Genomic DNA, 10162 nt, shown 5'->3' with positions numbered 1-10162 from the left:
TTACAGTGATGCTGAAGTTCATGATTAAGCTAATGTAAGTTGCAAATAAACATAAATCGCAGGGTCTATAAGAAGGGCATCTTCTTATAAGCCTCTCAAACAAAGATTTTTTTGGTTGTAATAATGAGTAATGGAAATTTAATTAATAAGATAGTCGTTGAAAATAATTTCCATATGTGAACTAGATAAGGCTTTTGGACATAAGAAGGGGTTGCATGCTTATATAATTAATATTTATATCGTGCTAATTAACATTTCCAGCCCTCCCCCCATGGGAGTCATTTCATTCATTTCAATGAAATCTTCAGGAGAGGCTGCCTCCTGTTGGCTCATCTGCTCACATCTATAAACATCATTTTGTTTATGTTTTGGAGATCTTGCTGTAATTTTAAACCATACTTGACCATGCTGAGTTTGGCTAATCATTCTGCTGTGACATCAGCATGCTCACCGGTATTCAGACACTGAAAATGATATAAGGAGAGATACAAGAATGGATGAAAAGAGGGAGAGTTACGAGAATAATTTAACAAGGGATTTGGTAGATAAATAAATGACAGATGTATTTTAGATGGGAGGTAAACAAAATGAGATCTCTTCACCTTTCACTGGGTCTGGTTTCTCTCACTCCATCATTCGTGCACAAGATTTGACTGTCATCCTAATAGTGATGTCTCTGTTTTTGACGCTTCATGAGAAATCTGAAATCCACAATATATGAAAACAAAGCAGTTGCTATTGTGGTTGAATTAATGCCAGAATTAATACAATGTGGTCAGTTTTTACACAGAGCCATGTGTATAGATACATACCGGATGGATGGCTGGATAGAAGGTAAATTACCTGTTAAAATTAAAAATTTAAATAAAATACAATATAATGATAAAATAAAAAAGTAATTAAATTACACACTGATGATAGTGATGATTTGTTAAAATAAAAATACATAATTTAATAGAAAAATGTATAATTTTCTCTGACCAGCATATAAGACATACTAAGATCTAATGTAATAAAATTGATCTGTATACTTTCTATGACAACATCCACAATACACTTTCCAAAAACAGCAACAACACTCTTATTGACATTTTCTCTTAAATGTACATCTTATTCACACTGAGGTACAAGAACTGTGCATGCAAACATGCAGGAGCATTTTCATGCCAGCAACTATGACTAACACTTAGCATGTACTTATGACAGCTAGAAAGATTTCAGACTAAAAATGCTCTTTAGAAAGACCAATCTCCTAAAAATGTATCTTTTGCAATTATTTTTGTGACAAGTGCACAGTTACACAACCCATGTACATTTTCACATGTAACTATACAATTACACTATAAATCACTATTATAAAACACACAGCATGTCGCACTACTGCTGCACAAGTAAACATGCTTTTATGGCTCTCGATGAGAGATGTTTGTGTTTGTCCACATGTACACAGACACGCAAGCACATGACATGAATAGGGAAGATGCAAAAACAGAATGTCAGACTGTCTAAATCACATTACTTTTTTCCTGGAATAAGGAAGAAGATAAAAAATAAAACCTGGTCACTAGAGACCCTAAAGGTCACCGTTCAGATTAACAGATTATTAAGAGACTGAGAAATCTTGAGCAGCATAATGAGGGCAGGGAAAACACAACAGACAGATACCAACTCTAATGCTGAAGATTAATGTTGTTGTGCACAAAAACGGGGCAATGGATGTGGACCATGATTCAAAAGAGTCTTCTCAGCAACAACATGAGCTCTGATTACATCCTTATAAAGTCAATGTCACTTGAGTCAGTGAAACACAATCAAACGTCAAAGAGTCCATTTTACTTGCATATTTCTCTCCGGATCGATGTGTATGAAAGAATGGCAATGAAGATACATCATATGCCAAACGGTCACCATGAGCTGCACGGTTTCCCTCACGTTCCTACTGAGCGGTGAGATGCACAGTTCCTACAGGAATGATGACAGAGCAGCAACCTGCAGGTGATGGAGGTGGACTGGGTGACAGCCTTTCTGTGCGTGTAGAGCACAGACTCATTGGTTTCTGTGTCTCGTCATAGACGGAGCATCACTCAGCGCTCAGACGGCAGAGAAATCATCTTGACAGGCGGAAGCGCGGCGCGTGGAGGGGCTGCATTTTGTCATCATGGTGATTTGGGAGCTGAAGTTGAGGCCGTTGCTTGCCATCGAGGGCTGCTGGTACTTGGTGTCAGCTCCCGGAAATCTCTGCATGTGCCACCGCCTCCACTTTCGTTTGATCTCAGACTGGACCTGGAGAGTGTGTGTATGAGCTCAGTAAAATATCTATATTTTTCTAAAATTATTTTTGCTAGATAAGGCTTTTAGGATTATGAGAAACAAATTAAGTCATGTAAGAATGTACAGTTCCCTCTAATACATAAAAACATTAAATTATGATAATATTACCTCTCCATTTAGAAAACAGTATAGGACAGCAACACAAAATCCCTGAAGAAAAATAAAGAGGACAATCAATTTGAGCTTATGTAAAACAATGTTAAATTCATTTGCAATTGTTGCAATTATAATTTTGCAACAAACACATTTTAAAACAAGCAAAAATATTTAAAGCTGCAGTTTTGCCTCTTTGTCGCCATCTCTGTCGCCACCTGGGTTGTGAGTCGGCACGGCTCCAGTGCAGATGAATCTAATGTTTTGAGGTGAATGTGTGGCAGTCAGTCACTGCACCAGTATGGATATTTACTGTGCTTCGCAATAACAGATTCTAGCCTACGTCTTGGAATATATGACCCAAATAAGAATTTTCACCTTATATTGCCATCTGAACAAGCAAGTAACAAGTCTGACACATTTATTCTGACCAATTGAGGAAAAAAGCATTACAATAAATCGCGCTACCAGTGGTGATTTAATCTAAAGATCGGTTAGCTCATATCACATCAAACCATGCAAATGATTATTATTGTTATACTTTATTATCAAAATATTAAGGTTAACATCCGCATTGCGTGATTATGAGTATAGTGTGAATTATCGTGTAGATTTCAATTTCTGTACAGTCTAATCTAATTGTCATACCATTCAAATTTCATATTAAAAAATTATTTTAACCCAAAAAGCAAATTATGCTCCCTTCGAAACTAGTTTTCTTTAATCTTGTGTACAAATCTTGTGTAATCCCAGGCTATCTGTAATCAGAAGCACATTTAAAACTGAAATATAATTTAATTTCATTCACATGTGTTTCATAAACATAATCCTTTCTGGATCACAATCCGCCATCAAAATGATACATTTAATTATTCCAGCTGCTGTGAGAAAAGGCTAAATGATCTTTCACCTGCAGGATCCTCACATGCGATAGCCTAGTAGCCGGGACAACTTCTTTATGTTTACAGACGTAACGTAATGACGCAGTGCCGTGCTCGAATTTCCCGCAAAAACCTCTTTGTACCACTCAAATTAGAAAACAATATTATAAGATAACTGTTTTGGATCGGGCTAAAGTAAGGTGATAGATTTGAACACTGGCTGGTTATGTACTTGCTCAAATATTGATTTCGGAGCATTTTTAACCGAAAAAAAGTTACAGACTGCAGCTTTAAATAACACAAAATAAATCATTTTTTTCTAATTTCGGTATTTTCTGATCATAATATTTAGATACATTGATGCTGTTCTTATCATAAACTGTTTTTAATTATAAATCAAACATGAATAAAATTAACCATCTTAGTCTTCAAAAAGCCATGTTTATATTTCAATTTCAACTCGTTTGACTTTAGAGAAAGATGGATTTTCAGAAGTATTTAAAGGGGTAGTAGGGAAAAAATGAAAATTGTGTCATTTACTCACCCTCATGTTGTTTTTTTCTTCTGTTGCACACAAAAGAAGATATTTTGATAATGTCTTTATTCTTTTCAATACTGTGGAAGTCAATGGCTACTGTCAACTGTTTGGTTACCAACATTCTTGAGAATATCTTCTTTTGTGCTCAAAAATATAGATTTGGAACATCATGAGGCTGAGTAAATGGCAGAATTTTCATTTTTGGGTGAACTAAGGCCATTTTTATATATCCTCGTTCAACCTTTTCATCTGGCTACATAACAAACATGGAGGGAATAAATATCACTGGGCATGTCTGGGGTTGAGACATGCTGGCAGATCCCACGGTGAGTCTATTGCTGTGGCCAATCTTAGTATTCTATTGGCATTTAAAGAATCCAAACTAGATAAGCAATGCTTATAGAACAGTACAACTGTGAGTAAAAACATATTTCAGTCTCCTGCCGCCTACCTGAAAGGACCCCAGGATCAAGTCAAACACCAGCCGCACATAAGACTCGATGTGATGAGGCATGAAGGCAAAGATTATGTAGTTTATCCCAAACAAGGGAATCAAAAGTAGAGTTGATTTTGCCAGTCTCCTGTAAATCAAAGGAAATGGCATATGGAATACGTTTGTGTTTATATCGTGAATGTAATACAAAAATGTCTGTGGTCTAAAAACTCACGAGTACTGGTGTGACTCATTTCTCCCAATATCCCGGCAACTGATTTTCTGACGAAGTATCCGGATGATACAAATAAAGAGAATGAAGTTCATCTAGAAAAACAGCAATAACAGATTAGGCCCCGTTTTAAAGTATTTCATGCACCACCTGCCATATTTGCGGCACGCTACTGTAAAGTCACTCACCAGTATTGTTATCAATGTAGGGGTTTTTATAATCCACCACAGATCATCGTCAATAAAATCCCAACATCTATCAAAAGAAAATAACAGAAATAAATTATTAATGGAGCAACACATTTGGGTTCCTAAGTAAAATTCCCAACCATTTCCTGAATAGAGAAATGTATTTTAAGCAATAATGTACGAACCATTTAAGACAGACCTATTCTGAACTTCAAGGTGGTTATGTGATGGTTTGTGCTCCTTTAGAAGCCATAAATAAACATTCATGATTTCAACTTTTGTTTGGACTAATGGTAAAATTTGAGCAGAAAAGCCTAGCAACTACTGGGCACTTAATGTTGTGACTCTTTTCAGAGCTGATTGATTTAATGTCTTGAACTCTGTTAAATAATTGTTTAAAATCCCTATGTAGAAAGTGACTGGGAAAAATATTTCCAGAGCCAAGACTGCTGAAATGTGGACTCACTGTTTGAACAGTCCACATGAAGATTGGATGCAAAACCAAACAAAGAAATAAATAAGAAAATGAAAATGAAATTATCCACATAAATGTCTCCTATGAGCTCTGCTCTAAATATAGCCTACTGACCTCCATGAAGGCATGTCATTTATCATCAAAGAACAGCCTTCAGTGAAATTTACAGAGTCAGCTATACTGTAGCTATTGGCAAAAGGCGTGTAGAAGACAGAAATTCAACTGAGCTCATAAACTCATGAAAATAATCATATCCTTTACTCTGTTTTAATTGTTGCTCTTAGGTAACAGTGGCTACAACAAGCCAAATAAATTTTTATGGCTCCCATGAATGTGTATATAAAAATATTGCAAAGTATCAAAGTGCCGTTCTGGGAACAAGTAGTGTTTACTCACCCAATATCATATAAATAAGCTTTTGTGATGCTCCAGATTGTTATGAAGACACCTGGAACTCCTGTAACACAAACACACATATTGACTATGAATATTGTCAATATTTGAATACATGCAGCTCTGACATGTTGACATCTCTGTCAGAAGGCATATTTCCAGGGATTCCTTATTTAATTGGTTTACATGATCATTAGGAATTCAATAAAACATATCGATTGCCAATTAGCCTTAACCTTATGACCCTGAGATCTGAGCCTGCATATCCTAAATTTAAGAAAAGTGGCATGTGAAACGTTTGCCAACACGATACAGTGACGTCAGTGAAAAGCTTAACTGTTAAATCTTGAGTGTTTACATGCGCAAGGTCCTATTGACTTTAGTGATCAATCTGTCATTCGCATTTGACAGGCGTTTCTCTCCTGCCATGAAAAATTATGAGGCGGATGGCCAATATATCTTAATGCCACTGAGCACATACGCACCCCAGCCAATGAGAATGTACCACCAGAAGTACTTCCTCTCAGGGAAGAAGGATACGGCCAGGAGAGCGTGCAGATATAGACCCTCCACCAGTAACCAGAAGAAACTGGCCATCACGCCATACTGGAAGAAAACCACGGCAGCCTTGCAGCCCACCTGTATAATGCAGAGAGGATTTTGTTTAGAGCTATTATGCACTTGTGTATATTATAACAGGAACTGCGGTCTTGCATGTTTACCATGTACTTAAACAAAGGGAATGCCTTTGCGCTGGTGTGCTGCATGCGCTAGGCACTAGAAAACATTGTGCAATACTTCTAAAGAGGGGCATTAAAAAGAGTGTAAACACATAAAGAATCTCTGTATGGTGGTCTGTTAATGTTTGACGCTCTTGTAGTGCGCTAACTGTTCAGATATGTCCTTATTATCACCTAGAAGTGTTTCATAATTATTGCAACAATCACACAGCTCTAAACAATCTTTAAAGGAATGATCTCTAATAAATAGCGAATCCATTTTAATTAATGACAATATCTAACTAAGCCTAAATAATTGACAGGCCTTTTAAATGTCAAACATGTTTTTGTGACCTTGCAAAGGTGTTTACAGAGGGGATACAGCGCCATCATGAGTGTTTGAGCACCCTGTTGTTGTGACAGATCTGACATATTCTGTTGGCCGACAGCTGCGTCCAGACGGCCCAAAACACTCAGACCCAGATGAAGAGTGTTTATACAGGAAAACACACAGACAACACATTACTAAACCTTTACACACACAGGCCATCAAAGCTTTCCAATAACCAAATAGACCTGCTTTAATTAACGAAATGTCATTGTTTTACAATTATTAAAGAACTTGAACACTGCATATGATATTAATAACTATGAAAATGGCACTAAACAAGATAAACATGACCATGATGTTGGGTAAATACAACGTCGGCCATGTCTGGATGAAGGAGGTCATTTACAAACTCTTCAAAGATCTTGAAGGACTGCTCAAACACTGCTATGCCTGGCCACAAAATGAGATTAAAGAGCACTTTGCCAAACACCATTTAAAGAGCAAACCTTGTGACAAAACATTAGAGCAGTTTACTGATGACAGTTTATCAATTGCGGAGATGATGCTGTTTGTTTCTTTTGAGGGGAAAAAATTACATTTGCATGATGCGGTTACATTCAGCTAAGAAAGTAGTAATAAAGTAAAATGCAACCAAATACAGTGTAAAAAGGTTTTGTCAGGTATAACCTAAAGAACGTGCTTTGTGGTTTTATTCCAGTAAAAAATATGAGGTACTATCACTGAATCAACCTGACTATGTTAGGTTACACCAACAAAAGTCATTTTAAAATTTTAGTTCAAGTAAAACTGCCTGTTTATTTGTTTTACTGTGTACCAGGAAATGTAATCATAAATATAACTGGACTGTTACATTTTACATTTATTCATTTAGCTGACGCTTTTATCCAAAGCGACTTACAATTGCTATATATGTCAGAGGTCGCACGCCTCTGGAGCAACTAGGGGTTAAGTGTCTTGCTCAGGGACACTGTAACGAGGACGCTGAGGCAGAAGTAGAATCCATGTGCGGTTGTTTATTCAGAAGAGCAGTGTACAAGTGAGCAGGCAAAAGGTCAATACCGGAAAGACAGTCAACAGGCGTACAAAGCATAAAGATGATCCAAGCAGCTGAGTGATATAACAGGCAGTAGGTCAAATCCAAAAAGACAGTCCGATTGAGCAGCCAAAACAGAAGGGATAATCCAAATAGCGATAAAGAGGAGACAGAGCTGGGATCAAACCGTGTAATCAGTCCAACTAGCAAACAATCCAAAGGGAGATCCGAAAACTCGTGAATCAGGAACAAAGCAAAATGGCAACAGGTAATCAGGCATAAAGTGTAAATAGACGCTCGGTAAGGCAGGTCAAACTGGCAATACTTCGCGAGTTTGTGAGCACATGGTCCGTCCTTAAATACTGCCAAACAGGAAGTGATAGTAGAAGCAGCAGAGGGAGCATGCAGTCAGTACTCGGGTGAGGGCTCCCTCTGCTGGCGTGGTGTTACAGAACCCCTCCCCCTAGGAGCGACTCCCGGAGCTCTACGTGGACGTCCCCGTGGTCGTGGTGCAGGTCGGTCGGGTCTGGCTCGATGAAACTCCTCGATGAGCGACGGGTCCAGGATGTCGCGGGCGGCCACCCACGATCTCTCCTCAGGTCCATACCCCTCCCAGTCCACCAAGTATTGGAGCTGACCCCCTCGACGGCGCGAGTCCAGCAACTCGTTCACCTGATACGCGGGAGTTCCGTCAATATCGATGGGTGGTGGTGGTTCTGGGGCTTCATGGCCGGGGTCAGCATCCGGGTGGACCGGTTTCAGGAGGGAGACATGGAAGGAGGGAGAGATACGATAGTTAGCAGGAAGCTCTAATTGGTAGGTAACCTCGTTAATTCTACGTAGAATTTTAAAAGGTCCTACATACCTTGGAGAGAGCTTCCTGCTGGGTAGCCGCAGCTTGATGTCCCGAGTTGAGAGCCAGACCCGTTGTCCCGGTTGGTAGGGAGGGTGTGGACGGCGTCTTCGATTGGCCTGAACTTCCTGAGTCCTGATGGCCCGCTGGAGATGAACATGCGCGCTGTCCCACACCCTCTCGCTACGTTGGATCCAGTCATCCACTGCTGGAACCGAGGAGGGTGCACCGGACCACGGGAACATCGGTGGTTGAAACCCCAGGACACACTGAAAGGGGGTAAGGCCTGTAGAGGAATGGGTTAGTGAGTTCTGGGCATATTCGGCCCATGGGAGGAATTCTGACCATCGATGTTGTTCTCGACTACAGTAGGTACGAAGGTAACGTCCGATCTCTTGGTTCAGTCTTTCCACCTGCCCATTGGCCTGTGGGTGATAGCCTGAGGTTAAGCTGACGTTAATATCCAGTTGCCTACAGAATTCCTTCCAAACTTGAGATGTGAATTGTGTGCCTCTGTCACTTACGATATCCTCTGGTAGGCCATAAATCCTAAACACATTGTGGAAGAGGGCGAGGGCGGTTTCCATGGCTGTGGGCAATCCTCTGAGCGGTATGAGACGGCATGATTTGGAGAAGCGATCAATGGTGACTAGGATAGTCGTGAATTCGTTGGACAGAGGCAGATCCGTGATGAAGTCAATGGACAGATGTGACCAAGGGCGCTGTGGGATGGGTAGTGGTTGGAGGAGACCGGAGGGCAGTTCTTTGGGGGTCTTAGATTGGGCGCATATGGAACAGGCTTTGACATAGGTGGGAACATCCTTGGTCATAGAGGGCCACCAGAAGGAATTTTGGACCAGTTGGAGGGTACGGGAGATGCCGGGGTGTCCGGAACTGAGTGAGGAGTGAACCCATTGTATAACACGATGGCGGAGGGTTTGGGGCACGAAGTGTTTGTTTGGGGGGCAATTGGCGGGTGGTGGATTTTGTTGCTGCTCTCGTTGTATTTCCTCCATAATGTCCCAGGAGATGGGTGCTAAAATTACCGTGGGGGGAAGAATGGATTCAGGTGATTGGTGGTTGGTAGGGAGATCATGGCGTCTTGAGAGAGCATCAGCTTTACAGTTCTTGCTGCCTGGTCTGTAGGTCACTGTAAATTGGAAGCGGGTAAAAAAGAGGGCCCACCGAGCTTGGCGAGGATTCAGACGTTTAGCCCCTTTAATGTATTCAAGGTTTTTATGATCTGTGATAACTTGGAAGGGGTGAGTGGCCCCTTCTAACCAGTGCCTCCATTCCTCGATTGCTGCCTTCATGGATAGGAGTTCCTTGTTGCCTATATCATAGTTGCGTTCGGCGTTAGTAAGCTTTCTGGAAAAGAATGCACAGGGATACAATTTGCCGGGGTGACCATGCCGTTGAGAGAGGACGGCCCCTATACCGCAGTCCGAGGCGTCCACTTCTACGATGAATGGAAGGCTGGGGTCAGGGTGTTTAAGAATGGGGCCCGACGTGAATTTTTCTTTGAGTGTGACGAAGGCTTGGCTGGCTTCGTGAGTCCATGGTAATTTGGAAGGTTTGCCTCTCAGGAGTGAAGTTAAAGGAGCTGCTACCATGCTGTAGTCACGGATAAATCGTCTATAG

General features: G+C 40.5%; 1 protein-coding gene across 1 annotated transcript in view; it reads right to left on the bottom strand.

Annotated features, from left to right (window-relative positions):
* Positions 1-925: 925 nt before the first annotated feature.
* LOC306845801 (vasoactive intestinal polypeptide receptor-like) overlaps positions 926-10162 on the bottom strand; it is a 34951-nt gene continuing 25714 nt past the window's right edge. The window contains exons 7-13 of the mRNA XM_079378783.1: positions 6050-6203; positions 5568-5628; positions 4697-4763; positions 4512-4603; positions 4295-4424; positions 2440-2481; positions 926-2283 (exon numbers count right to left, since the gene is read on the bottom strand). Coding sequence (XP_079234909.1) covers positions 2092-2283; positions 2440-2481; positions 4295-4424; positions 4512-4603; positions 4697-4763; positions 5568-5628; positions 6050-6203 — 738 coding nt within the window. The 3' untranslated portion in view covers positions 926-2091. The remainder of the gene's footprint in view (positions 2284-2439; positions 2482-4294; positions 4425-4511; positions 4604-4696; positions 4764-5567; positions 5629-6049; positions 6204-10162) is intronic.

Source organism: Barbus barbus (assembly GCF_936440315.1).
Source record: "Barbus barbus genome assembly, chromosome: 26".
Classification (NCBI taxonomy): Eukaryota; Metazoa; Chordata; class Actinopteri; order Cypriniformes; family Cyprinidae; genus Barbus; species Barbus barbus.
The sequence above is the reverse complement of the archived record's forward strand: the minus strand, read 5'-3'. Positions and strand labels throughout refer to the sequence as shown.